Raw genomic sequence first — 27,272 nt, forward strand, 5'->3', positions numbered from 1 at the left:
GTTTGGAAGTGACTTGTCGTAAGACTCGCTAAGACACCTGTTGGCCAATGAGAGGGCTCGCTCAAGTGCGAAAGAGCTGTTAACAGCCGCGTCGCGTAGCTGTTTTCCAGATGTAGTTTCGTCATTGTCTTCATGACCACGTATACTCCATAATTATACTGTATCGAAATGTCGATGCCCTCTGAAATGAAGGCCACATACGTGTAAACAACCAGAGCAACCTCGGCACTCTGTGCCAAGATTCATTTGCACTTGGCATACCACGATCCACGAGCATGTACGCACACAATTTTCGCACGCGACCCCAGGCTATTGTTGCATGTTCAACAAAAGGGTGTAATCCTGACAGAGATGGACTCACCTTTGCATATATGGAATGCCCACATGGTGAACAAAAGTGTCACCCTGGACCCGACCCCATGGAAGAGTGTAAATAGGCACCATGGAACAATGACTACGTCATCTGGCAAACGAACCTGGCGAATTCTGAGGCAAGGCGCAAGCCGTCGAGTGTATACGTTCGTTGACCTGTCGTGGTCGCTCTGGCTCTAAAATGACAGTATTCTTGTTTTCGTGAACCAAACTTTAGCATACCAATACACCCTTAGAACATTGTCGCTCATGCACCTGCAGTTCTATAGTGGCTCCGGACTACGCAGATTCTTTGTTTTTGCCCAGTCCGGCCCTTCATACAGTTGACATCCTTCCATCATAGAATATGGCGAATGATGGCAGTCGGAAACGATCACCGTCACCTGAGCAGAGAGTTAAAAAAAGCGCGAATCAGTCGTACAGGAGCAGAGCCTTCGGACATCGCCGGCACCATTTGCGGGTGCATGTCGTTCCTTTTCTATATACTTATAGAAGCAGTCTGGCCAGTCGGGAACCCGCGATGGTCCCGCTGAGCGCATGATGCGCAAATATTTTTCCGAATGAATATAACGAACGAAGGCTGGGAGAAATTATGTAACCTGAGGCAACCTCCACGGTACGTATTGTGTACGTAACGTTTATTATGCAACCTTTACGACGTCGACTTCGCGAGAAGGGCCCGAGCTTGGGAATAGTTGCCCAGCGGCACGCATTGGAGGTCGTCCAGAGGCCTATTGGGCCTACGATGTCCTTCCGTCTGAGGGCCTGAGTATGCCCACGGGTGAGTGGCTGCAAATTGTTCTGGCTTTGCCTGACCAGCCCAACGCCAGGTGGTTTGCGCGTGTCTCTCACATCATTGTCCGGTGATCAACAAGTGTCTAGACTTTAGACAGGACACAGCCCGTGCCTCCACTGACTATAATGTACCTTAGAACTACAGTATCAAGGTACCGATCGGGCTTAGCCATCGAACTGCCGAAGCAGCGTACTGGCAGCCGCATCTCATCGACATCTATCACATAACCAACAGGACCTCATAAGACCTCATAGGACCTGCCCCCCGGACTGCATATCTGCTAAAGTTTTACTCGATCGATGCACGTAAGTTTCAAGTGACATCGTGAACGTCTTCCCGGAAGACATGATGCCGGCCCTGACGGGTGGCCGCCGATGAGACGCCCCGCATATTATCCCAGTATGTCTGTCACTTCTCCTTCTGGTCCCCCCCACCTCTACCTCGCCCGGGTTCCACGTACCAGGTGTCTTCTCCCTTGTGCTGATCCTTTGCGACTTCCGACCGCACGGACGATATGCATTTCCTGTCACTCTTTGCTTCGTCATCAGCACTGTCAATCCTCATCGGTGCACTCGCTTTTCTGCCCCAGACAGTCGCTCAGGATCGCACTACTGAGGAGGGAGAGGCTCAGATTTCAGGTTTGTGATGGTTTTTCTTGACGAGTTCTTTTGAGAGTGGGTTGAGGGGACGACCTGGCTAGTTGGTGGTCGCGCACCTCATGTTCGTGGGTCACTTCTCGTCATCGCTGCGCCCTCGGTGATGTGGCTCCAGAACGAGTGGACGTATTTCTTGCCTTACCAGAACTCGTGCTCAATACGAATCGGATCCAAGTGCGGTGCTGCGCCTGATGATCACTCATAAGGACAGTTCGCCGTGATCGTGTATACGCTATGAGGCTGTGCGATATGCTGACAGAAATGTGTCCGCGCGTCGGTCTCACGCCATTACGTTTTTCAAATGGATTCTACCAGCTTATCGCTCACACTCCAACACTAGATCCCAACGTAGAATGTACCCCTTACACTTACCCGCCAGTTGCTCAAGCACAAAACCAGTTTCCCCCGACTTGGACGGTGGCCACCATCCTGCCCAATGATTCTGCGGCACAGAATCGGTACAACAGCATTCAGAGCCAGGTTCCAAACATCTCGCCGAAGGGAACTCAGCCACAGTCCCTTTCTGGCGACTTCGGTGGCTTTTCGTACCCTTCGAACGACCCAGACTGTTGGTGGACTTTTAGTCATTGTGTGACCCCAAAAATGGCAGGAATTCCGGATGATATCGTCACCGTTCCAGAGGTTAGTGTGTCTTATCGACGCAACTGGACACACAATTTAATTGCACGCGTGCCACAACCAGCCGGGTACTTTGGGCTACGGTTTTGACGACGGTCCATACTGTGGACACAACGGGTTCTATGACTTTTTGCAATCGCAGAACCAGACAGCTAGTGAGTTGCAACCCTTGGGGAAGATACGCCGTCTTCATGATAGTGTCATAGCTATGTTCTACATCGGTAGCAACATCATGAACGTACCCCTAGAAGCTCAACGTGGGTTAGCTGATGGTCACGAAATTTGCGTCCGTGAGTGCTTTTGTTAAGTTACATACGTATTTGCGCTGAAAGTGCACACAGATACTTGGTCCCACCGGTATAGTTCGTAAATCTAGATGCTTGCACGTGATGTTCCTTGACTCCGCCTTTATACAGTGACTGCATTGACGAATGAAGAGGCTTTCGCTGAACTCTATTACAGTAAGACATCGTTTTTGTTTGCACCATTGCTCAGTCTTACAATTTTAAGCTGTGCGGTATATGTATATGATTACTCCTGCGACGTCTGACATTGTTCCAGATGCAACTGATGGAGCTGGTTATTGGCGTAACGCCAACTTGCTGGAGGGTAAGGACTGCACGGTTGCTTGACGATTCGCTCACTGAAGTACGAGGCTACAGCCACCCTATGGCGATGTCGACGATCGCATTAGGGCAATTGCGGACGCTATGGGTTTACGAACTATCATTTGGCAGTATGATTCAAGTGACTGGCTTGGGAATGCCACAGTAACCGATGGCAATTACCAAGCCCTCGTCGACGCAGCGGCAAGCGGTACTTTCGATGATGTACGTGACCATTTTTTAACACCGCAAATGAATCTTATGCCCTCCACCTGTTCCATTCTGCAGGTTGGCACGATCTTCCTTACCCACGAACTATCGAACTTTACGATGTCTGAGGCAATCAAGTGGTATAGCAACCTAACATCCGTGTTCAAACACCTCGTTCCTGTAGGTGTGGCGCTCAACATAACCAAGCCATACGTCGAGGATGGGTACACCTTACCCACTTTTGCGCAATGTAAGTATTAGTTTTCAAATGGAATGCGTGTTTGTATCGACACGAACGTTCTTCCTCAGACGTCAACGGCACACATGTCGGGTCGATCACTGGGAGTGCCAATGGGACAGCGGGTGATAGCGCAAATACAACAGTTTCGACTGCCTCGCATACCGCAACTGCGACATCAAGCACTCCTACTGCAGGAACGAATGCTGCTCAAGTTGTTCCTGTCAAATCAGTGGGTTGGCTAGTCCTCACTGTCGCGTTAGTGGGCAGCATGCTTTGTGCATAATCCTAGAGAATACGCTGTATTGGCATCTCTGCGGCGATTGCAAGGTAATCGGGACCTGCGACCTTTGCTCATGCTCATGGATACGCCTCGTTACGGTACGTACTTTGTAGTTATGAACCATTATGCGTTTTGGACCACCCTTTTGGTCACGGACATACACCCTTTGGACTTCGCATTACATAGAAACCTACGTTTTGATTCTTGTGGATCTGCATCATTCTTCACCTTTACTTTATCATACATACCTTTCCACTAGGCACAGGACTCCGGGTTTGCTTGGGACACTTCCTCTTGGCTTTTCATTTCACGACCACATATCTGCTTAATGTTCTCTTTCATAGTCCATTCTTTCCAAACATAAATGAGCGCAAATTTGTGAAATCAAATTGCCACGTCTCCCCCGTTCAATGATGGGAAATACCGGCAACATCCCTAGAAGGAGTTAGACAGTCAAAGACTTTACCAACCTCTCACCCATGGGCAAACCTGGGCAGATATGTCAATTCAAAATTGCACTCCGAATGTAACGTTTGGCATACGCTGGGAAAGCGGGACTCGGACTTGCCCAAGTTATAACTACTACTGGTTCTAGTCTGGTGACTAGACTAGACAGCCACAGGGCAACGTCAGTTTGTCTGCAGTATATAGTATATCCGCCGGCATTAGTTGTAGACAGCATAACACAATACCACTGCAACCTTGGACGCTTGAACTCACTCACCACTGGTAAGCGTCCGAGGTTGCGGGTATATGGGGTTGTAAGTTAGCATTGTCAAATATTGACATTTCAATCATAGTAGTCCGAACCAGTAAACTGACGATATGTGCAACTAATACTTACCAAATGTTCTGCGGGGATGAAGGTGGTCGACCCTCAAAAGGGTTTAGAGCTTGCTTGGTGTGGAGCCGGCTGAAGTGATTAGCGTTCAGCGGCCGGACCAAAGTCCAAATGGGAACCGACGGCCCTCCGCGAGCCACTGTTCATAAGTTGACCTCCAACCAATACACACAAAACGAAGTTGGAGGCCCATTGTCGACGACCGGTGCAAGCTCCATCCTTCTCTCGCGTTATTGACAGGACATGGCATCTTTCCTGAAATTTTACAAGTCCGTCTGGTGCACACACATCGTGATTTGCTGTTTGAAATTTACTCCATCTTCAGTGCAGCGTTGATTCGCCGCCCCATGTTGGCACAGTGCGCAACTGCGGCCTTCCTGTTTGGCGCAGGGGACGTTATCGCACAACAAGCTATCGAACAAAGGGGGAAGAACCACGATGTAAGATTCCTCGCTTCCGGCGTCAGGCACTTCGACCGTTCTAACCAACACTTATGGATAGTTCATGCGGACTGCTAGACTCACCTTTTACGGAGGTCCGTACTCAAGCTACGTCTCGGCCGATGACAAATTAACTATTGGTGATATTAGGTGCCGTTTTTGGCCCCGCACTCACTAAATGGTACCAATTGCTCAATCGCATCAAATTCTCGAGCCCCACAAAAGCGGTTGTCTATCGTGTATGTAGTTGTTTCCGCCGTCTTCTCATCGGAGCCTTTAACGATACTGTTCGCAGGTATGGCTTGATCAGGCTATACTCACACCAGGTAGACATCCCCGGGCCTTGCCTCGTTTGAATCTATGATGTGATACTGATTGTTACACGTGGTAAAAGTTGCTGTGGCAGTCTTCTTTGGTACCATGAGCACCCTAGAGGGGCAGGGTCTTCCCGGTGCCGTGGAACGCCTCCGCACGGCAAGTCAAATCGTAGCTGAGCCGAGCTAAGAAAACACTCACGATTGACCAACAGGCCTATGAACCTACATTGATCCGTAACTGGTAAGCAAACATGTGAGGAACTCGGGGGCATTGTTACACTTCGCGTCACAGGATTGTGTTCATCCCAACCCAAATCATCAACTTCTCTATCGTGCCGCACCACCTGCGTTTTGTGGTGGTAAGCGTCGTCAGCTTGTTCTGGAGTAGGTTTGACATCAAGTTCAACTTGAACCGATGTACTCACGTTGCCTCTTAATGCAGATACCTATTTGAGTGCAGTTAATGCACGTAGCCAACGCCAATTAGAGTTCGCCACTAGTGAAAAGTCGGAAACAAAGCCAGCTCCCCAGGGAGACGTAGATTGATTGGATTGCTAACACTCATGATACCTTAGACCTGCAAATTACCTTGAACATTGCTTTCTCCGATCTGATGTGCATTCTTGTTTCCCTGCTTGATTCAGCATAGCCGGACCTTCAGCGCTTCAGCAACCTCCAACTGTCATCGAGCAACTGAACCAACTTCGCGGCCCGGGATGCCTCTTGTGCAAGGGATTCACAGAGCACTAGCATTCGTTAACTTCCAGTTTCTCTGCGCACGTGGCGCAATTGAACTCTAGGAAGGTTTGGAAAACCTATCTTGCCGAGATATTTGCACGAACTTGGTTTCCTTACCGCGTCAAATTACCAGCAGCGGGGAATACCCTCGTGGAGTTCGTGGAACAAGTAGATCTTAATAGTCGTGTGTGTTCTGAGTGACCACCCTCAGCTTCCCGCCTCTGGGCAGGGGGACGAGGTACGTGTACGTCCAAGTCACCAGCTCGGCGTGGAGAAGAGCGTTTGGCCGGAGGCAGGTAGGAGCGAACCATCCCTTTAGACCAGTTCTATGGATGTTCACCTGACACTTCAGAGATACGAGAGCCAGAAACCGGAAGTCCTCTGTACTTCAGTCCTGAACTTGGCTCCCCCCACCCCATATCGGGATGCGTTGGGAAGTCTGTTCTAACCCATCAACTTCCAACGTCACTTCGGGAGACATGACACCTAAGAAACTTGAGTGGCTTGGTGAAGACAGTATGGGAAGGTTCAACCTGGAAATGGCCCCAGTGATGCCTCTGCGGAGTAAGTCACCTTACTGTCGCTTCCATTCGAAGTGTTGTCCTTGTACATAGAAATGCTATCACACGACCTCGCCGTCTGGTGGTCCACTAGATACTCGATGTTTACGTAGATGAACCTTACCCGGTGCGTCCAGGTTGATGCCAATCCGCAATTGCACTTGCGGCGCCGTCCTATCCGAACGTGACTGTGCAACAACGTAAATGCTGGTTCGCGCTATCCACAGTGACGGTGATCTGAAGTCGATACATTCACAAGAGAAGACGGGACTGCCAAACCAAAGGAAGTTAGACAGCCTCGATAGAAAGATATACTTATGCGGATATCCTCTTCAATCGGATTTGGCCATGTCAAGGATACCAGCCGTTAGCTCGTTAATTGACAAGCGTCTCGGTGATTGTCTATATATGACGCTGCATCTGTAACATTTAAACAAACAAAAATAAAACAGCTGATTGCGCGACTTTTGCAGTAATGCGCAGAAAATTTGCAGGTGGCTGTGCCCACAGCTACTGACTAAGCAGGGCACGTGCACGGGGGAGCGAGTGAGTCAGGGCTACACGCACTCCTCGCCCGTTCCTCGGGACTCGTTTCGATGCTACTGTACATAACCCATGTAATAATGGGTATTTTGCCAAGAAATGGGCCCAAATTTGCTAGGCCAGTGATGACTTGTGGCGCGGAGTGCGGTCACATGAATTTGCAGGTGGCGATGCCATGGGAATTTCCCGAAGGAGCAATCCCGCCACCAGGCGGGAGGGGCGGGGGAGGGGGTCGATCGTTCGAGCGGGCCCTGTGGGGCATCACGGCCTCGTGGATTGGGCAGGATGACTGGAGAGGGTGCCGACGAACTGTGTTCACGTCCTGCCTATGTTTATCTATTTTATCTGCCCTCCTAGCTAGTGCAAAGTGGTACAAGGTGGCTGTGTTAAAAATTATGCAGGGGTAGTATAAAAAGTTGCGCAGGAGCAGTGCTGCAAAAGTCGCGCAATCAGCTGTTTTATTTTTGTTTGTTTAATGTTACAGATGCAGCGTCATATCTATAGGTATGTACTCAGAAATGAAATGTGCATTTTTATAGCACTAAGCAGAAAACATGCGATCATGACGAAAACTGTCCGACTGGAACTCATGGGTCACTATGAACACGTGTTCCTTATTAGTGACTAGTCTGGTCTCTCGCGACGGACACTACTTGGCGCTCGTGAACCTCACCTCATCGTCATTTGACGCGCGTCCCCCCAAATCGCTTCACGGACTATTAGCCTTGTCTCGCAGAGGAAAGCACTCCAGTGCAAGCGTAGTAGGTGGAGGGGTCTGTTGAACGTATGTCTTATCCATTATTCCGAGACATATCCATGACTTGGACAATTGGACGTCTTATAAATAAAAAGACAACGGTGAAACAGTATAATATTAATGTGGAGACGTTGTAAGACCGCGGTTGTCGGAAGTGTGTTCAGGCGTCTTTCTTATTTGGGCAATGTACCGCTTCAGGCCAATAAAAATGCGTTCACATCGCATGCACAGGAATACCCAAGGAATACACACGCCCTCCTGAGTCGGATCATTCTCCATACACATCGGAAATGGCCCCAAACGACAGACATCATCTAGCGGTGCTCACTAGGATACCCACGTTGCCAGCAGCCGTGGCACGAGTTTATAAAGCCCTAGACTTGGTTCGCGGAGCGCAACTCAATACCCTTACTCGTGCCAACATGGACTATCTCAGGTTGTGTGTCTTTCTGGTCTTCCTTGTTAATGCAGGCTCTTGGCCGTTCGTCTGGCATGGTACGTCTTCCAATCTTGTCCCCTAAGTCCGGCTAAACCGAACACCGCTTTCCCATTCGCAGTCCGCGTGTTCTGGCCCATCATCGTAGCAAGGATTCGGTTCCTCCTTCTACGAGCGAGTTTACTTTTCAAGTCATCCTCGGAACGGAACCGGATCGTCGCGGAGCGCGTGGAAGCACTTTGTCCTGTCGGGACCAATCCGTTCGAACTGGTGACGACTTACAGACGATGGGCAAGTGAGTTTGGTTTTGGCTCGCGTGACACAACTCGTGGTCCAACCTTGCGTGCTTCGTGAGGTTGCTCTTAGGGAACTTTCGACTGACTGGTAGAACAGGTATCGATGATGTGGACATGTTTGGGATGCATCTTAGCAATTCAAGCTATGCCAAGGTACGTTCGTCAGCGTTCCTGACTATACTGGCAAACGAGGATATTTTTTAACTATGAAAATGTATGAATTGCAGGCTCTAGATTCTGCACGTCTCAGAGTAATGTGGAAAGCGTTTCCAGCCTGGAGTGTCAGCCAGGGAGTTATCGCACTCGGGGGTAGGTCGGATTTAACACTTAGACCACCGGCGTGGTGATGAAGACCGACCGTTATAGCTACTCATTATCACTTTATACGTGAGATACCCATGTTTGCGCGATATGAGGTCAGGATATCCATTGCAGCCTGGGACCAGAAATGGGTAGGTGTTTCTCTCCATCATATAACTTAGTTGTATTTTGTTTGTGTATTCACCACCCATCATAGCTGTATGCCATTGCGCGTTTTGTCACGCCTCCCAAGCGTCGCCGTACCGGCGAAGCTATGTCCAACGGAGCCATTTCTACTCATGACCAATCGCCCGCCGACAGCGACACCAATACCAGCTCACCGAACCACTTGAACTTGAACGGCATCGCGACACTAAACACAGATGGCTTCATCAGTGACACTGACAAGCTCGAGAAGACCCTCAATGAAGCATTCGCTGCGACGAATAAACGCTCTCGTACCCCTATCGTCGAACCCGATGGTTCCGTCCTCCATTGCATCGCCGTTTCCCAGCTTTGCTTCAAGCAGGGCAGGATATCCGTCCCACCGGCTGTTGCACTCGCTTGCGAGGGTTTCTGCAAACCTCCGGTCGACTCTAGTGCCGAATCCGGGGCTGTGCCACGGAGGTACTCGGCATCTAACCCTCCACCGCATTGGGCCAAGGTTCGAGCTATGCGTGTCCCACCTACTGGATCTATGAAGCGGTTCAAAGAGTTCCTTGCGGGGGGATGGAAGACCAGTGCCGAAGAAACGGGCGACAAATGGTGGGAAGAAGCCCTCAGCGGACCTATCGAAGAGAAGAGGAAGAAAAACTTGGAGGTTCTCCATGCGCTCAGAGCGAGGATGGAGGGTGTAAGGGGTGTTTACTAATCTTATTCTCCGTGCATATCCACATGTAGTTTCTGGCCAGATATCAAACATAGAAATGTGTACGATATGTCATTCCATCTCTTAAGTTTTTACATCCATATAATGGGCATGCACGTCATGTATCGTGTATTATGACTTGAACATGACTACTTTGAATTATTGCGGTCGAAACGCTCTTCCGCAGTCGTGACCACAACAAATACATACTTGTCCATACGTGGCAGCGAAAAGAAAAATGCGTCGAAAATAGTTTGTGGTAAAGTCATACAAGAACAACACCAATGAAAATCTGTAAAATCCAAGTCATCCCTTTATCATGAATTTCGTAGTCCTGGGTAGGTAGGCGGTGGGGCCCTCAGACCCCCGGATAGTGGTTGATCCGCGGGCGAAGATCCATAGGGAGTCCGTTCAGGTTCTGCATACCGTGGTGGGGCGCCGACGCTATCATACACAGGGAGAGCTTCTTTCCTATATTCTCCAGGAGCATAGAATGAGTTGCGCCCGTTCCCGCCTGTTACCGCGGGTCTGTCAGAGGGGCGATGTGTCATCCCAATAGGCGAGAGGGGCATTGTTCTGTAAGGTTCATGCGAAGTGCCAGCGGAGTCGGGTCCCCCTGGCCTAGAACGAAGACCCCTGCGAATAACGAAAAAGTTGGAGAGAGGGCGACGAGACCTGCGGAGAGCGCACACCCTAGGTTGCGGGGGGAGGGAAAGGTAAGATACACGTGCAGAAATAAACAGATGCCCACCTGCACATCAGAAGCGGGATTAATAGGATTACCGCAACAGCGGCCACGATGAAATAAGCATTTTGATAGAATGGCTGGTAGGATGGGATGTTAGCCGGCCAATGATAGAGTTCCTATCATGAACTCCTTGCCTGGTTTGTCTGAGTGTCACCATTAATTAGTGCCCTTGGTCGTAGTAGTACTGAGCTCTGTGGTACGGGGGTCATTGGGGACGTCGAAGCCGTATGGACCCAGGATATCCTAGGTGGGTGTTTTTGTATGTAGGAGTACACAGCTTGTCACTCACCTATCCTGCAGAGTTTGGCTTATTACTGCCCCGCAGCGCAGCACCAAGTGACTTGTAAGCGCTTCCGACGTCATGGAACAAACAAGCACCAACAACAGCCCTCTACTATCCACAGCCCCACGAGTCCGACGGTCCACAGCCGTCGACAGTTGTCTGACATATCCTAGGTTCTCTGGATTTCCAGCTTAGAAGAGCCATTTCTGACTCAAGGCACTTGTCTGCCCTCGATGTCAACTGCACTTGCCGGAGTCCACTACACTGACTTATTCATTACGGGACCGAGATTACTAGTTTGCGGTTATACAGCCAACGAAAATCTGAGGCCGCGTGATAGAGTCATAAATTCCATGCCATCTCCCTATTGTGGGTTTCACGGGCCCTGGTATACTGGCGGTGGGTCCTCAGGTCCACGGAAAAGTCCCTTTCCTATTTTGACGGCGAACATAAAATGAATGGGGCCTGTTCTCGTTGGCATCTGTAACAGCAGATCGCACGGAAGAGCTGACATACACTCGCGTAGCCGAACGGGGAAGTTCACGCGACCTTCCAGCGGAACGTTCCTCTGGCAAAGAATTACGATCCTTGCGATGAAAGAAAAAATTGGACAGAGACCCAAAGAATGAATACAGGCTAGTTGGGGGGGAAAGGTCAGATGGCTTACAAGATACACGTGTCGTGAAAAAAAAAACGAAAATCAATACGGCGAACACACACCTGCATATCGGAAGTACAATGGTCGATAACATCGACCGGAGAGGAGTATATCGTGGCGAGGCATTGAAGTCATTATGCACCGGGAGTGTGTCTTTCGCATATACACTGGGAGCACAAAGTTACTTGAGACGGGACCCGCTCTCATTTGTAGTGGCAGATCATACCGGTCAGGGGCCGTGCGAAGCGAGAGTTTTTCCTAACGCTCAATGCTGGTTGTGGGGTGAGTGTGAATAAGATACAGATAGTCGATATTCCAAACGTACAGACTGAACATAAGCAGAAGTAGTGTGGTGAGGATCATCACTATCGCTCCAAGAACTATGCTGAAAATGAACCACAGTTCGTAGGATGACAATGGTGGATGAAAAAATATGTTAGCCGGTGAATGACAAAGTTGTTCAAATCCTTACTTTGCCTGTGTTAGAACCGAGCAGCTCGCCTTTAGTGGAATCTGAATCCATTGGAGAAGTCAAGGCTGTATGGTGGTCCGCAGAGAAGGAAGAGTGGCAGGAACGGGGGAGGGGAAGGGGGGATTGGGGCACTATATAATAATATAATACTAGGGAATAGGGGGCAATAGGGGGATGATACAAACTTGTAGTCATTACAATTCTGTCTGTGCCTCATGCAAATGCGAGGTTTCTTGTGAACCGAGCTTCAAGTGAGCTCTAGGTCGTATCATAGTCAGCCGTAAACAAAGGAGACATGATGCATGAAGTCAGAAGCTGTGTGAGAGGCAAGTTCAGGCAACGGGGGCCGTGTGCGAAGGACATTCTTCCTTCAACTCTTTTTTCTACGACCTACCTGGCTTTATTAACCTTTTGGGCGCGCCATGGCGGTTGGGTTGGGTGCCGTTGCTTAGCCTAGATAGTGTCTGTTGGTACTTACCCCATGCCAAGCACCGGCTTCCCTTCGTTCGGATGTGGTGACCTGTCCATGGTATGTGGACTCAACGCTACACATTTCTTTTGCAGATTACCGCACAGTGCAGCTCGCCAATCTGTGCGTCTGTCCCGCTGGATTGGACGCTGGGTGGTTGCATGTTTTGTGCACATTCGTCTATAGTTGTCGATTTATTGAGTCACTACTACTGGTTCTCACATGGTTGTACTTTCCATCTGGCGGAGTCTCTCACGCGGGGCTTACATAAATTCCACGCTTCTTTTACTATCACCATCATCCTGGTGTGCAGTAATACGGCGGGGAAAATGACTGTGCCGACAACACAGCTCACCATATCTCCTGTTGTATACGCGGACCCTCGCAGTGCTCGACGAGGTCGGTATTCTTCACCAGACGGAATGAAAACACCTATAAACGATCTCTGCTGGTCGACATACGACGCTGGTGTGCTGCACTTTGCAACACACATATCTTCAAGGTCAAGTCACCATATTCCGCTTCTCCGGCTTAACTAGTACGTATATATATATGCTCTCGGGGGTCGATTCGTCATACACTCGTAGCGCCCTACAGCCTTGCCATCCCCTATGTCTTTCTCCCTAAAGTCGATTTGACCCACTTCAAATTGGATAGATTGAATGCCATCAACCATTGTGGAACGTTGGGTGGGTACAGGATGGTGATATATTGTATATTGTGCCACTCGTACCTTTCTCGCTATCATTCCATCTACATTTTTAGCACCCGTTGATGCGGTAAGCAGGGATTTAACGAGTGTGCAACTGTCCAAGCGGCGGGCGGATGCCATTCCCCGAACGAGAACACTCCTGTGCCTAATACTGCACATGGTCATGTCGCAATGAATCAACTAGCCTAACACTGCCCCTTGTACCCGGCGGTCTGGTATCGGCGTATGTATTGGTTTCTATGGCTATATTTTACACACGCACTAACCGGGCTACTTGCAGGTTGCCGTACTATGTTCGCTGACATCGTCTTCAGCGATCCTAAATATAATATCTTGCCACCGTTTTACAAGTTCCCAGGTCAAACCTGCACTTCGCATACATAGGTAGGTCCATATAAACTTTGCTTCGTAGTCACTGGCAGTTTGAGGCGCAGAGTAGTAAGGTCTATATTGTGCTTCAAACTGCCACTGTTCTTCCTCAGGTGCCGTGGAGCGGGTATGTGGAATTTGTGGTGAGTTCACATGCAACACCGCACGCTATTGGATACCGGTACATACTTACATCCCCTGAACGATCGGATGCGGAACGCCCCCATCAGCGTCCGACTCATCATCCGAATCATTGACAGCCTTGTCTGCCTATCGGACAGATCGGGGCACGACTCATCACCACACAGGATAGGGATTGATAAGACCCTTCACTTTTGCCCAGCCTATCTGTTCGTTATCACCAGGGCGCTTGGCTACCTACCGATGTCGTGATAGCTCTCGAGTCGACGAGAGCGCACTAAATAATAATACACGTACGTTGTATCTACACTAAATACCCCAACTCTTCCAAGAAAAAAAGTCCGACCAAGCAGAGTCCATCTTCGTAATCGTCAGTCAAGTGTCCATGTTATATATATATCCGACGTCTCCTTCGATGGACCAATCTCCCCTCTTCCATCATCCCACACATGTTGCAGAAAGGGCGGATCGAAATAAACGGCATGTTTGGCACGCTGAACGAAACAGCCATGCTTGTTTGTGATGATCGGATTCGGCCCAGGCGAGGCACAGCCAAGTAGGCACAAGGGACGAGGAACAAGAAGGATGACATGGGCTGGTGATTTGTGAAGGATCAAAGCAGAGGGAAGAGGGTCGCCGGTCAAGGACCGAGGCAGTGTGGTGAAGAACGAAACACCAACGCGCCACTACTGAGACCGAGGCGCCTGTGGCTTTGGGAGGGAGGGATATGCATACTTACAAAACTCACGTCCATTTAAGAGAGCACAGTACGTTAAGCGTTAGAAGGGGTAGGTAGATCATAGCGTGATAGAAGAAGATGATAGCACTTGATCGAAAGTGGGGGATGAAAAGAAGAGCGAGCTCTTGAAAGGAAAAAAAAAATATACCATCGAAGTCGTAACGAGACATAGGCAAGGATGGCCTTTCCGCCTTTTTGTGGATAGATCGTGTTGCCATGCCCTGCTTGTCGTCTTGCTAGTGAAAGCATATACATTTCTTTAATGTCGTTCGTTCACCACCACCTTTTAGTGCTGTATTGAATCGTAGGAAGGCGGGATCTCTTGCGGCGCCTCTGCCTCTGCATCTGGAGCTCTTCCCGCATCCTGGTGCACAACAACCCCGGCGCCGCTCCCTCCTGAGGAGCCCAGCATAGAACCACTACCTTCCGGGGCTTCGTGCTGAGTTGCCAGGCCCAAACCATACGCGCTTCTTCCACCAGCAGCCTCACGTTCCTTGGCACTTCTCGAGCTTGCACTTGCACTGGGAACGGTGCTCGGCGGGGGAGATGAGCCCGGACGAGGAGCATGCCAATCTGCGGGGGCAGTGCCGTACATGAACGGCTGCTGCTGCTGATGTGGAGGCAGCATCGCTGCACCCGGCGGTGGGCGGACTGAGAGGGATTGTTGGGGGGAGTGCCCGCTAGCTGAACCTCCCGCGCCCTGATAGTAAGACTGGCCATCCGAGTAATGTGACGGCGAGCTCGGGGGAGGAGGCGAGTTAGGCATTTGATGCTGTGCCTGGACGCCCGCTACACCCATAGCCGAAGGGCCGCTGGCAAACGGTGATTGACCGTATTGCCGCATCCCTTGCTCCGCATCGGCGGCGTAGGCATTAAATGGCGTGATATTATTTGCTTCTTCTGCCAGATCGAGCTGTGGAAGGGTGCCGCCTCCTCCGGCTGAGCGGCTAACGACGCGATCTGGATCAAAGTCCCCATCAAACTCGTCTTTGGATGACCTTCTCCTGATGCAGTAGATCAAGAATGCGAGGGCAACGAGGGCAACGACGCCTCCAACAGCACCACCGACGATAGCGCCTATCGGAGTGCTACTTGATGCACTCGACTGAGTGCTGATCGTCGTCGTCGTCGGCACGGTGGTTGCAAACGTAGTTGTAATTACGACAGTCGATCCTGCAGCATCGGTAGATCTGCATCGTGGGCATGCGATGGTCAGGGCACGATGAAAGAGTGAGGATCAGAAATTTTATGGCTTACAAGTAAGTCGTAGGTACCGCGGACGTCACTGTCGTCTGCACCTCCGTAGACTGTGGAGTCGATGTAGTCGTAGCCGCAGCAGGGGCGGACGTCGCGGAGCTGCCTGCCTCTGAAGAGCCACCGCTGGACGTAGTACCCGATCCATTGGTGGTAGGGGAGCCTCCATTTGCAGATGAGGTAGGAGAAGTAGACGGAGAGGCGGACGTCGTTGGAGTTGTCGACGATGAAGTAGGGGTGGGGGAGGAGGAAGTCGTGGTAGTAGCTGGTGGAGTCGTGACGTTAGTAGTTGTACTTGTATCAGAGGTGGAAGACGAAGAGGAGGAAGAGGAGCTACCAGAGCTGGATGTCGGCGACACCGACGTCTGCGAAGACGGCGTCGGTGTGTCGCTTGGCGACGACGACATGACGGGGTGTCAGAGAGAAGAGAAAGAAGAAAAAGACGCTGGGATACACGACAAGACAAGACGAGACGTCTTAGTATGAATCCAGCAACGAGGCAAGCTGAGCCCAGCTAAGCTATCAGCCAGTCATGCAGTGCAGTGTGCACTAGTGAGGAAAGGTTCCCTCCGTCCCTTATAGACGCGGGTCCTACCGAACCGACAGTACATAAAACGGGGGACCAACCTGCTCCACTCCCGGACGAGGCCGCTTGTCGCTTTTCCACCATCATATCCCTCGTCGCCGCCGTTGCGTGCAGCAGAAGAAACAAAAAAAAAAAAAAAATGAAAAGAAAGTGGAAACTCTGCGCAGTCCGACGTCTGATGGCTTTATACGGCCCGTCGGACGGCATGTTGGTGCACACGCTGACCGTCCCCGAAACCGGAACAGAGTCAAGCCGGACAGGCTTCTTTTTGCTCCTCTCCTTTACTCCACTATTTTCATACGAGACTTCTCTGATCTGACAAAGACCAGGTATGTACAAACAGATCTTTGTATGCCCTTTAGTCCCCCAGGTTGGACGCACCCTTCCGTCGCAGAGGCGACGCCAGACAACCAGTCTGCTATATATGAAGTGCCGGCAGGGGCGGGTAATGAAATGTCCCACCGATATAGTGATACACGAGGATACACGAGGCAGAGTGACCTTAGTCACGCTGCGCAAGGCACACTCCACCGCGCGTGAGGCCTTCAAGCCCCATATGACTACTGACGCGACGCGATAGCTACCGAGTCCCATGACAAGTGGCAGTGGCACCTGCTACGTGTGAAGGCGCAAAGTCGTGCCACCCATTCCAACACAACACATGACAAGACGAATATTTGTTTCGGGGAGAGGGACAATGGAGTGACTATGGGGCGTGTCGGACAACACAAGGTCATACCGATCAGCCACTCTCGTCGTCCGTGCCTTGCATAATTGCAACCCATGTGTCGCAGGTGCATGTTTAGAACTGGCCTGTCACCGCTCCGTGACTGGAGTGGCCTTGGCATCTCCGACATCACCGTTTGGAGAACGTTCCCTTCGAAGAGGTCACACCGCCTCCTTTCAACAAATCTGATCCGACCTAGGCCTCCTATCACAAGGTACGTATGCCTTTCGTTACAGTTTGGTGCTAGACGTCACGATTATACTTTTGGCCATTAATCATACCATTCACAACACTGGTGATGCTGTGTGTATGTAGTATGGATGGTTGAGAGTTGCGGCCCCTCGGAGAATAACGAAAGTAAGTAGAAGTCGGTTTAATGTCCGCAATATCATTATATCGTTTTCGTTTCGCCGGCGTATGGGGGACGAAAACGTGCCGTGGACCACCATGCTGGATGTCCGGCAGACACGAGGGGAAAAAAGTTGGTGCAGCATTGCAAACTCTACGAGAGAGACTTTAGCAGTGTTCACGCTCCTGATCACTTCTGGAAAATGTCTTTTCAGTTACCTTCGCCACCAAATGCAGTTAACTCAGGTGGGGTCCATGGCTCATGCGGAGCTCACCGTGGTACGCATGTGCGTGGGTCATAGTGGAGCTGACCAAGTACCACTCAACGTTCCTGGACCACTCCGGCTCAGTTGGTGGAAAAATACCATCGTACGTTGACTGCATGGCGTTTTGAATTGTTCTTGTCCGCCGCTCCGCCCGTCCGATTGATGCCCAACGGTGTTCTGCCAGGTGCAAATATTTTTTCTTACGGGGATCCGCAGTTCGGGGCAAGCCGTCATCCAGCGGAATTCCTTGAACACATGTCCGACGACTTTGCTTCTGAGTTTAATCTTGGATAGTCAAGACGGCAATTGCGGGGTTGCGGTGGGTCACAGCGACACAGCAAATCAATAATGGGTTCCTCAAAACCATGTAGGAGGGGTGACCAAACTCATTTGCTAATACGAGATCAGCAACGGTAGTCGCAGCAGAACATAGGTGTACCGTACTCACTGCCTGACACAATCTATATACTTGTCTGCGCTCCATCGCGCATTTATCGGGAATAGCTTTCACTGGAAGAGGCGTTTCCACCCGCAAATGTCGTGAGGAAGACGGAAATAGGCAAAGGAATCCAGTACAGCGCAGATACTGCTAAGTATCATCGACATTGCATTTCAGACCCAGCGAAAATAGGAGTGTCAACGAAGTTTCCGAGTCCACATTTTCTGGGTACCGTTTTCGTTGCCACTAACAAGTCTCCGGAGAACATATGGCTATCTGACGGAATTGCTGCACCGTTGCAGGCCCGCCTGTCGTTACTGTGGGATGTGAGTCAATTAGCTGTACACCAAAGGCGGCGTGTTGCGTGCCCTCTGCGGATGACCGTAAGCTCCAACGAACATGTGGGGCAGGCACCGAGGTCATTAACTTATTCATCATTATGGCTTCCACGAAGGTTGTCGTCGCGCTTCTAACATTTCCATCAACGACAGAGCATACTGACCCTATCATTCCTAGGCTGAGCCATCCGTTCGTAACGGAGCCGATCGAATAGACTCTGAACGTTCAGCACCAGTGGCCACAGCTAATTGGAGAGATTCTGTTGGTACCTATGTTGAGTGTCCGACCACACGAACCTGTTTGTGGTTGTCCACCGGCCTGGAAAAGTCCTAGTATCCGTTTCAGTGTGGTCTGTATTTCATGATTTGTTATTTGACTTGGAAATGTAACCTTGATGCTCCAGCCTGGACATGGAGGGGCTGTCGCAGGGACTACGTGTCACGTGGTCACAGAAATTCACGAACTGTCACAGGATGTCACGTTTCTCAGCTTGCTCGTCATTCCCAAAAATTCAGTCTTGGGTGCACGCCAAGACACTCGTGTAAACGAGCAGGCCACAGCATCAACAGAGGTTTAGAAGTGGCGCTGGCGGAAATGGTAATGGATCAAGGGATCCAGTGCAGCGCTTAACACTACATATTCGTCAGCGTCATTGACGTCGCATTGCAAACTCAACGAACGAAAAAGAGCTTACGCCCTCCAATTTACCCTGACCGCCTTCCGGCGAAAACGCGTTCTTTTCAGTTAACTTCGTTGCCACAAAAATGCAAGTGATTCGGCAGGGGCATGTGGGCTCCCATCACTGGTTTCAAACCATGCAATTGTACATATGCCCAGAGCGCGCGTGTGGATAGATGGGTACTGGGCATGCCGGAATGCGATGACTGCAGGTTCGGATGAATTGTAGGTATGTATCCATTCTCCTTCTTATCAAGTTCCACGTGGGGTTATCTGTCGTTGCATCGTCGACGTTGCTGAATTACCATTGCTGCAGCAATTTCGCGATCGCCATCAACGACACGAATCTCAAGTGTGTTCGTGGCAGAGAGCCACAAACTGTATGTTTGGATCTTTAGGCCGAGATACTGCTCCGATGTTGGTCGGACACAGCCAGTGAACTCCCGCCAAACCGTGGAGTGGCCCTATGCATGTGTTGTGCGCCTGGCGTTCTGATCTGGATTTGTCTACCACTGCTTGCGATGGCCGAAATTCCAACAATGTTCAGTACACCGCCAAATAACTTTTCTGCGTTCGGACTGGGAAAAGGTTGGCATCCGGCACTGCATCGCCGTCTGAGCACGTGGCAGTCAGACTTTGTTTCGAAATGTGAACTTCACTATTAGGCGGTTATAGTGGCTCAGCCATACACCAAGCGGTTTTCTCTCTCTCGAAGATTGGCGACGCCACCAAACCCATTTGTCAGGGCTAGACCAGAATCAGTGACTACGGAAGAGATGGTATTGTCCTTCAATTTCTTGATCTCCACAGGAGAACATAGGCTGCTGCGTTTATTCTCCCTCTATCGTGGAACCCGGACGGCAAATGCAAGGCACTATCACTTGTGACCTAACTCTGTCTTCCACTGATTACTGCCTGTGATATAGGCGCAATGTATCCACCGTAGTAGCACTTCTCATATGAAGCTGTGCCCACTGGAAGAGGAGCTCCAATACGCCTCACTGATCGATCGCGATGGAACGTTGACTACCCCCGCGACGCAATTGACCTCCAGCGAATTTCCTGGCCGACCAGCTTCGGAAATGCGTTGCTCCTCACCGTCTGGAACTCATAAAAGGCTGTAGTGTCAACGATGATGCCCCAACTTCCCAATTCTAACATGTACATCCCCGAAGTCTCAGAAACGGTTCAGTCTCAGGCTCGGTCCCTGGCTGCAAATCCGTCCCCGTTCGCCCAGACAACGTTCGTTCTAAATAGTACAGGTGTGGCGGGCCTTCTAGGTGGAGAAGAAGCGATGTCCACAGTGGCATTGGCCCAAGTTTACGATAGTAGGAGGTGGTTGGGCTGGTACAACACTCCAGGTAGGAATTCCGTTTTCCTTTTGGCAGGATTGACTTACGAGGCTTCCGCAGGTGCATACATCATCGGAAAACGCTTTCGACGCCTTGCACATTCAATCGTCTCTGATTCGCACGTCAATTCCGGATCAGGTGTTGAGTCCGAAGTGGTGCACATTGACCCCGCCCTGTTGCTTCAGCATGAGGGCTGGCCCAAAGGCCCCGCCTTTAAAGGAATTTTCTCCGGGACCTCTTTGCAGGTAACCGGACCTCTAGCTTCTCTTCTCATGAAGAAATGCGTCAGGAAGCCTGGTGTCTCGATCACTGGCAGGACCACACAACCTGTGAATGTCACCATTGCTAGACTCGAGAAGGTTCCCGGTCTTAAACCACAAATGAAGTTTCACCATTCCCCACCTATCTGCGCCATTATCCCCATCGTCGTCAGCCTGGCCACATGTGCCATGTGTGGCCTGTACGGCGAGTGGTATGGGTTTTCCATGATCCTCCTCGGAATTCTTGCCAGGGGATTGACCTGCGTCTTTATCGGCTCCGGGGAACTACTTTTTGATCACCCGAAGTGCGCAGAAGGCTCTCCCCCTGGCGACGGCATCCTGGGCTGTGATCATGAACTGGTTCTGTTGAAAGGGGCCGAGAACGTGGTTAATGCTGTCACACGTGGAAGGTTTTTCTTTTCCTTCCGATCGAAGCACACTTGTCGCATGGTCGAACTGTGTTCCTTCCTGCTCATCGCTCAAGCAATCACGCAGTTGATCTGCGTCCCACAGAGCAATTTCTTTGGCCAGCTGATGTTTGCTTTTTCCATCGCCACATCTTGGGTGTATAACTTGTGGTTTGTGTCATTCGATAAGGAGGAAGTCCGGCAGAAGATATTTTGCGATGTTCTTGGCTCGCCCAAGCTCGACAAATTCGTTTTTCCCAATCGCTGTAGCGCAATAGTATCGCTTCTTCTCTTCTCTGGCGATAACCAGAAGCTTTCCGGTGATCCGAAAAAATTGATAAAGATAATGGATGGTCTCCTTCCGTCGGGTTCTTTGGTGTGGGGAATATGGAAAGAGATTGTTATCGAACACCTCACAGAGGAACTACCACTCCACTTTGATGATACTCACTGGAACCATCAGGATTTAACCTCGGAATCCGATAGGGTGCTATTGAAGACCCTATTGAAAGATGCTCAGACAGCTTACGACGCTTTCATCAGCAAGCGGTAATGTCATGGGTTCGGCTAGTACCATCATTCTATATACCTGCCCTTTTCTATTTATTCCGGCTTCTTCTCTCGCATACAGCATTTGTTTCTATGTCCTTACCACAGGGTCTGGTACCCATTATACCTATGATGGTTCAGTATGGCATTTGACACTGTAACTTATTGGCATGGATATGTATTATGAACGTTAAGGAATATTAAAGATGTGATGTATCAGCAGACGCATACAGTGGGAAACGCATATTTTCATCGACGTTCCGATGCGTCGCGGAAGCCACTGCGGCACTCACATTTCTCCTCTACACAGGTTCAACTTCCAATACCCCACGCGTCCAAGGTGGCAACACTCAAACAACTACATCCTTCGACTATGTGCAAAGGCTCTAATCGAGTAGGCGGGGCGGTACCCACCGTTGCACATGTACTTCTTAATATTTTTGTTTCGCGTGGAATGCGGAGGATTGGAAATCGTAGAGTGTGAAAGGATAAATGGTATAATGAACCACAGTAAACATACCACCCTGTTCGTCTGTGCACCAAGAGCTTTGTAAGGGATACACTGGAGCGCAAGAGCTGGAGATACCAGCAAAGAGGACATACAGCCGTGGGTCCAGAAATGTGAGATCGTTGTCAAAGGATCCGGTGCACCGCAAGACACCGCAATCATCGACGTCACACTATAAATCCAGCGGATCATCCTAGTGAGGTTTCCGGAAGCACAGCGTCCAGCTATCCTTCGTCATCAACATGTCTTGGTCGAAGTACGTATAGTTGTTCGCATCCCTGTCTGTCATTGCCATGGGGTTGGTGTCGGTAGTCGCTGAGAGCTGCGTGCAATGAACGTGGGTACCTCGTCGTGGGGTACTGATGTTATTAATTCATTCATCGGAACGGCTGCTACGAAGGTCATCGCTGGGCTTCTGACGTCGTCACATCGATAAATTGAACGCTAAAAGCATACCGGCCCACACACAAATCACATTCACCTTGCCGTACGCATGGCCACGAGTCCACGACTTATCATCCCTAGGTTGGAGCTGATAGACACAGCCAATTGTCAGAATGCAACATCGACGTAGTCACCTGCTACGATGCAAACGCTATGTGGTTCACCGCAAGGCTCTCCTCGGACTTGTTGAATATCCATCTCGGTCTCGTGCACCTGCTCTCACAGCTTGGTTGCTTCGTTTTGGGCAAGACCAAGAGCTTGCTTCGCTGCTGCTACGTCATACCGGAGAGCTTCCACCGGTATGCTGAATGTCTAGCAATAGGAGCCTGTTTTTGTTTGTCCACCACTGCGGCCACCTGCCGAAAGTCCAAAGGGTTGTTCCAGCGCAAATCCGGCAAACCGGCAAATGTGTTGTTTGCGTGAATCCCCGTATTTAGCCCGGAAGCGTGATCTACATGTGTGTTCCATTCAACATGGCCCGTGCGACGGGGTAGGGGTCACAGCAAGTGGATATATTTGCTGTGAGACTGTGGATTGGAAGCGGGTGAGGGGCAGCCACAGAAGCCTACGCAGACAGCCATGTGCACACCAACGTTCGTCGTGCTGGGCACTCGTGCAAACGAGCAGGCCGACATCCCATGCATGGAGCAGAAACTCTGGCGGTGGCGAAAAAAAGAACATGAACCTAGCTTGAAGAACCACCACTTACTGTGCACATGCCCGTCGCCCTTCAATTTACCCTGACTCCGTTCCGACGAAATCACGCCCTTTCGGTTGACTTCGTCACCACCAAAAATGCGAGTGACTCGGTCAAGGTACGCGGACATCCATAATCCATCAGGCCAACCAGTGGTGTGCGTGTCCACGCGTGTGTATAAATCGAGTGTTGGGTAGCCACATGCAACAGCTACAAGCTTTCATAAATGTAGGTGTTGATTCTTTAGTACTAGTTCGCTTTCCTATCAAGTTGTACGTGGGATTACCTGTCGTCGTACTGAGGTATGTCATTTCACTGCCTTGTGCGTCGACATTACTGAACTCCATCACCGCTGCGCTTTCGCGATCGCTATCGACAACACGGATGTCATGCATGCTAGTGGCAGGGAGCCACAAGCTGTATGGAACTCTACTTACAATGTAAGCTGGACACAGCCAGTGACTCCAGCACAGCCGGTGGAAAGATTCCATCCATACGTTGAATGTCTGGCATTCTGATCCCCGATTTTGCCTACCGCTGCGCGCGATCGTCGAAATTCTAACAGTATTCCGTACACCGTCATATGTCTTTTCTGCGGCTCGAGCTGGAAAAGGTCCGGCGCCGCACCATTGTGCGAACACGTGGTAAACTGTTTCTGCTTCGAAGTGTAAACCTGACCATCAGGGCGACAAAGTAGTGGTTGCGGTGACTCACAGCCATCCAGCAAACAGATGTGTTTTTCTTGAAATTCGGCGAGGTTACCAACTCTATTTGTCAAACTCAGACCAGAAGTGGTGATTCTGAAAGGAATGGTACGTCAATTGTCTTTCGGTTTTTCGATCTGCACTGGCGACACTAGGCTATGGTGCCCGTTCCCCTCCACCTTGGAATTGCAAATGCCTAAGTCGTGGTTTACGTGACCCGGATCCGAATCACTTTGTTTTCTATTGATTACTCTCTAGGTGTATTATACCCCCCGCAGAAACACGCCCCACATGAAGCTGTACCCACTAGAAGAGGAGCTTCAATATACCTCAGTGATCGATCACTATGGAACGTTGACCACTATCACAATTCATTCGTCCCGCAGCGAACTTCCTTGCCAACCGGCATCGGAAATGTGTTGCTCGCACACCATCTTGAGTACATACAAAGGCTCCAGTGTTGGTGAGATGATGCCCCAAATCGAACATGTACATCCCCCAAATGGTTCAGCTTCAGGCTCGGTCTCTGGTTACGGATCCATCCCCTCTCGCCAACACAAAGTTCATTCTCGATAGCACGAGTGTGGCGGGCCTTTTAGGTGGAGAAGAAGCGATGTCCACAGTGGCATTGGCCCAAATTTACGATAGAAGGAAATGGCTGGGTTGGTATAACACTCCAGGTGGGAATGTCAGCTCTCCTTTCCGCAGGAAGTGACTCAGTGCTTCCGCAGGTTCATACATCATCGGAAAACGCTTTCGACGCCTTGCGCACTTCAATCATCCCTGATTGGCATGTCAATCCTGGATCGGGTACCGGCTCTGAAACGGTTTCACATCGATCCCGCCCTGTTGCTCCAGCACTGACGGCTGGTCTAGAGGGCCTGGATTCCAAGGAATCTACTCTGGGACCTCCATGCAAAGTGACGGGTCCTTTAGCGTCTCTTCTCATGAAGAAATGTATCAGGATGTCTGGCACCGAGGTCGAAGGCAGAGCGACACAGGCTGTGAACGTCACCGTTGTCACACTTGACCAGAATCCTGATCTTCAACCGCGGATGAGGTTTCGCCATTCCCCGCCTCTCTGCGCCATCATACCCATCATTGTCAGCCTGGCCACATGTACTATGTGTGGCTTATACTGCGAGTGGTATGCGTTCTCCATGATCCTGCTCGGGATTCTTGCCAGGGGATTGACCTGCGTCTTTATTGGTTCTGGGGAACTTGTTTTTGACCACCCGAAGTCTGCAGAGGGCTCTCCTCCCGGTGACGGCATTCTGGGCTGCGACCACGAACTGGTTCTGTTAAAAGGGGACGAGTATGTGGTCAATGCTGTCACGCGTGGAAGGTTTTCCTTTCGCTTCCAGTCTCGGCACGCTTGTCACATGGTTGAATTGTGTTCCTTCTTGCTCATCGCCCAAGCGATTGCGCAATTGATCTGTGTTCCCCAGAGTAACCTCTTCGGCCAGTTGATGTTTGTTGTTTCCATTGCCACATCTTGGGTGTATAACCTGTGGTTCTTATCTTTCGATAAGGCAGGAATTCGACAGGAGATCTTTCGCAGCGTTCTAGGTTCGCCCAAGCTCGAAAAATTCGTCTTTCCCAATCGCTCCAGCGCGATAGTATCACTTCTCCTCTTGTCTGGCGATAACCAGAAGCTTTCTGGTGATTCGGAGAAATTGAAAAAGATAATGGATGCCCTCCTGCCGTCGGGTGCTTTGGTGTGGGAGACATGGAAAAAGATCATTATCCAACGTCTCCAAGATGGACTACCCCTCCGTTTTGAGGAAAGTGACTGGAACCGTCAGGGTTTGACCTTCGAACCCGATAGGTTGTTATTGGAGACTCTGTTGAAAGATGCTGAGGCGGCTTACGTCGCTCTCAGCAACGGCCAGTAATGTCGCTTGCTACCATCATCCTCTGTGCCTGTCTTCTTCTATTTATTCTAGCTCCCTTACATCCTGTATCTGTTTCTGTATTCTTACCGTAGGCTTGTACAGACGCTATGATATAGTGCAAAATGCACACTTCGTTGAGGTTCCGGCATATCATGGATGATACCGCAGCACCCATCTTCTTCACCCAGGTCCAACGCATCCAAGCCGGCACATCCTCCGGCCACGTGCATACTTGTATCGAGTAGGCAGCATCGTACAAGGCGCAGGAATGCCAATGTTGCACCTGTACGTTTCAGCGGTATTGTTTCGCGTCGAATACGAAAGGCTTTAGAAACCGTGAAGCGTGAAATGAAAACCGTAGATAACGGAATAATGGACCACGACGAATCTGTCGACCGGGACGCTAGACATATCGCAAAGACGACATACATGCGTAGGTTCCAATCGTTGTCAAGCAATTCGGGACGCCGAAAGACACACAATCATGGATGTCGCCAGCGTTTCAAAACGATTCACGCCCTCAGATTACCCTGGTAAGGTCTCCGAAAGCACCTGTTTCTAGCCATCTTTTGTCGTCACCAACATTTCTCGGTCGAAGTACATATAACTCTCCCGACAGACCACAAAGTTGTTCACATGCTCGTCTGTCGCTGCTGTGAAGTGGGATGCTGAGAGCTTGCGTGCCGCGTGTCCTCCGCGTATGGCTGTAAGCTCCGACCGCTCCGACGAATGCGGGTGCTCTTTCTGTCAGAAGATGCACAGCTGAGCCTGGCTGGCCCGTGCACAGCCACGAGTCAGAACTTCTTCGGGAGAGGCCTATTGTTGGTGTGACGGTACAATTTGTGAGTTCTTCATTTACTAGTTTCTCCTGAGCTCCTAATTTCTGCTCCGTGGATAGAATTCGTACGGGAAGTGTGTTCCCTGAAGTTTGTCAAGGCAGAAGAGCGGAACCATTACGGGGTTCGATGATCTACAACTTGCCAAGGCATCAGACGGTAATCTCATTCTCAGCCAACACATGGGCGACAGCAAGAAGCTGTAGGAACTTACAAATAAGTTATAGCACCACAGCAAGCCGGTACGCCTACCCTGACATGCGCAAGATTGCTGGTCTGGTTGGCTGGCTGGCATGAGGAGTGGCGTTTGGTCGGGGAGTCAATTTCCTTGGTCTGTATGAGGAACCCCGATAATTCCTGCCTTGCCTACAAACTCTTCGTCTCGACTTGGAGACGACCGCAGAGGTACGAGTCTGATTACCCTCGTGGTGAAACGCGCCTCGCTCTGTGACGCGTGCCAAACCGTGGACTAGGTGAGATGTATCCCATCTATGTAT

At 50.4% G+C, this 27,272-nt stretch overlaps 10 protein-coding genes across 10 annotated transcripts; 8 read left to right on the plus strand and 2 right to left on the minus strand.

Annotated features, from left to right (window-relative positions):
* Positions 1-1,682: 1,682 nt before the first annotated feature.
* On the plus strand, positions 1,683-3,802 carry F5J12DRAFT_723376 (carbohydrate esterase family 4 protein; the record flags this gene model as incomplete). The annotated part of the gene is made up of 11 exons (XM_051741447.1): positions 1,683-1,806; positions 2,165-2,466; positions 2,528-2,618; positions 2,670-2,753; positions 2,805-2,825; positions 2,880-2,924; positions 2,974-2,975; positions 3,025-3,072; positions 3,126-3,293; positions 3,357-3,528; positions 3,588-3,802. 11 exons carry the CDS (start codon positions 1,683-1,685, stop codon positions 3,800-3,802), a joined length of 1,272 nt encoding a protein of 423 aa, XP_051598497.1.
* A 924-nt stretch (positions 3,803-4,726) lies between these two features.
* F5J12DRAFT_227578 (uncharacterized protein) lies at positions 4,727-6,126 on the plus strand. The gene is made up of 9 exons (XM_051738481.1): positions 4,727-4,909; positions 4,966-5,080; positions 5,142-5,175; positions 5,231-5,319; positions 5,376-5,406; positions 5,475-5,554; positions 5,610-5,638; positions 5,690-5,781; positions 5,840-6,126. Exons 1-9 carry the CDS (start codon positions 4,884-4,886, stop codon positions 5,941-5,943), a joined length of 600 nt encoding a protein of 199 aa, XP_051598498.1. The 5' UTR covers positions 4,727-4,883; the 3' UTR covers positions 5,944-6,126.
* Positions 6,127-8,226: 2,100 nt separating this feature from the next.
* Positions 8,227-10,138, plus strand: F5J12DRAFT_227689 (uncharacterized protein). The gene is made up of 6 exons (XM_051738482.1): positions 8,227-8,490; positions 8,553-8,726; positions 8,825-8,880; positions 8,955-9,036; positions 9,094-9,179; positions 9,245-10,138. The coding sequence occupies exons 1-6, from the start codon at positions 8,286-8,288 to the stop codon at positions 9,896-9,898; spliced, it is 1,257 nt and encodes a 418-aa protein (XP_051598499.1). The 5' UTR covers positions 8,227-8,285; the 3' UTR covers positions 9,899-10,138.
* Positions 10,139-10,998: 860 nt separating this feature from the next.
* On the minus strand, positions 10,999-12,098 carry F5J12DRAFT_842271 (uncharacterized protein). The gene is made up of 5 exons (XM_051746158.1): positions 11,906-12,098; positions 11,811-11,842; positions 11,647-11,751; positions 11,445-11,562; positions 10,999-11,391 (listed from the first exon to the last, which is right to left on the minus strand). Exons 1-5 carry the CDS (start codon positions 11,945-11,947, stop codon positions 11,359-11,361), a joined length of 330 nt encoding a protein of 109 aa, XP_051598500.1. The 5' UTR covers positions 11,948-12,098; the 3' UTR covers positions 10,999-11,358.
* Positions 12,099-12,537: 439 nt separating this feature from the next.
* Positions 12,538-13,926, plus strand: F5J12DRAFT_784021 (uncharacterized protein; the record flags this gene model as incomplete). The annotated part of the gene is made up of 10 exons (XM_051742967.1): positions 12,538-12,585; positions 12,621-12,648; positions 12,712-12,993; positions 13,028-13,063; positions 13,113-13,214; positions 13,291-13,304; positions 13,422-13,460; positions 13,596-13,621; positions 13,650-13,749; positions 13,888-13,926. The coding sequence occupies 10 exons, from the start codon at positions 12,538-12,540 to the stop codon at positions 13,924-13,926; spliced, it is 714 nt and encodes a 237-aa protein (XP_051598501.1).
* An 846-nt stretch (positions 13,927-14,772) lies between these two features.
* Positions 14,773-16,410, minus strand: F5J12DRAFT_894364 (uncharacterized protein; the record flags this gene model as incomplete). Its single annotated transcript, XM_051747735.1, has 3 exons — positions 14,773-15,676; positions 15,744-16,005; positions 16,368-16,410. The coding sequence occupies 3 exons, from the start codon at positions 16,408-16,410 to the stop codon at positions 14,773-14,775; spliced, it is 1,209 nt and encodes a 402-aa protein (XP_051598502.1).
* Positions 16,411-16,677: 267 nt separating this feature from the next.
* On the plus strand, positions 16,678-19,618 carry F5J12DRAFT_928263 (uncharacterized protein; the record flags this gene model as incomplete). The annotated part of the gene is made up of 13 exons (XM_051749436.1): positions 16,678-16,862; positions 17,121-17,267; positions 17,290-17,356; positions 17,383-17,410; positions 17,519-17,647; positions 17,704-17,770; positions 17,884-17,986; positions 18,172-18,432; positions 18,623-18,710; positions 18,849-19,042; positions 19,283-19,335; positions 19,440-19,503; positions 19,556-19,618. 13 exons carry the CDS (start codon positions 16,678-16,680, stop codon positions 19,616-19,618), a joined length of 1,449 nt encoding a protein of 482 aa, XP_051598503.1.
* A 382-nt stretch (positions 19,619-20,000) lies between these two features.
* Positions 20,001-21,911, plus strand: F5J12DRAFT_842297 (uncharacterized protein; the record flags this gene model as incomplete). The annotated part of the gene is made up of 2 exons (XM_051746159.1): positions 20,001-20,484; positions 20,536-21,911. Coding segments are annotated over exons 1-2 (1,382 nt in total), but the record flags the coding sequence as incomplete, so codon positions are not given.
* Positions 21,912-24,570: 2,659 nt separating this feature from the next.
* F5J12DRAFT_690166 (uncharacterized protein) lies at positions 24,571-24,735 on the plus strand (the record flags this gene model as incomplete). The annotated part of the gene is made up of 1 exon (XM_051740368.1): positions 24,571-24,735. A coding segment is annotated over one exon (165 nt), but the record flags the coding sequence as incomplete, so codon positions are not given.
* Positions 24,736-25,249: 514 nt separating this feature from the next.
* Positions 25,250-26,080, plus strand: F5J12DRAFT_842315 (uncharacterized protein). Its single transcript, XM_051746160.1, has 2 exons — positions 25,250-25,340; positions 25,394-26,080. Exon 2 carries the CDS (start codon positions 25,427-25,429, stop codon positions 25,937-25,939), a length of 513 nt encoding a protein of 170 aa, XP_051598506.1. The 5' UTR covers positions 25,250-25,340; positions 25,394-25,426; the 3' UTR covers positions 25,940-26,080.
* The last annotated feature ends 1,192 nt before the right edge of the window (positions 26,081-27,272 follow it).

Source organism: Pisolithus orientalis, assembly GCF_024613125.1.
Source record: "Pisolithus orientalis strain OTSU chromosome Unknown F5J12scaffold_22, whole genome shotgun sequence".
NCBI classification, from domain to species: domain Eukaryota; kingdom Fungi; phylum Basidiomycota; class Agaricomycetes; order Boletales; family Pisolithaceae; genus Pisolithus; species Pisolithus orientalis.

Excerpts from the sequence above, each read along its gene's own strand:
- F5J12DRAFT_842315 (XM_051746160.1), top strand. The coding sequence starts at position 25,427 with ATGGTTGAATTGTGTTCCTTCTTGCTCATCGCCCAAGCGATTGCGCAA.
- F5J12DRAFT_842271 (XM_051746158.1), bottom strand. The coding sequence starts at position 11,947 with ATGATCCTCACCACACTACTTCTGCTTATGTTCAGTCTGTAC. Across the intron at positions 11,843-11,905 it reads TGCTTATGTTCAGTCTGTAC|GAAAAACTCTCGCTTCGCAC; the intron begins GTTTGGAATATC and ends ATTGAGCGTTAG. Across the intron at positions 11,752-11,810 it reads CTTCGCACGGCCCCTGACCG|TGTATATGCGAAAGACACAC; the intron begins GTATGATCTGCC and ends TTGTGCTCCCAG.
- F5J12DRAFT_227689 (XM_051738482.1), top strand. The coding sequence starts at position 8,286 with ATGGCCCCAAACGACAGACATCATCTAGCGGTGCTCACTAGGATACCC. Across the intron at positions 8,491-8,552 it reads TTGGCCGTTCGTCTGGCATG|TCCGCGTGTTCTGGCCCATC; the intron begins GTACGTCTTCCA and ends TCCCATTCGCAG. Across the intron at positions 8,727-8,824 it reads GACTTACAGACGATGGGCAA|GTATCGATGATGTGGACATG; the intron begins GTGAGTTTGGTT and ends CTGGTAGAACAG.
- F5J12DRAFT_227578 (XM_051738481.1), top strand. The coding sequence starts at position 4,884 with ATGGCATCTTTCCTGAAATTTTACAA. Across the intron at positions 4,910-4,965 it reads TCTTTCCTGAAATTTTACAA|TGCAGCGTTGATTCGCCGCC; the intron begins GTCCGTCTGGTG and ends CTCCATCTTCAG. Across the intron at positions 5,407-5,474 it reads TCAGGCTATACTCACACCAG|TTGCTGTGGCAGTCTTCTTT; the intron begins GTAGACATCCCC and ends ACGTGGTAAAAG.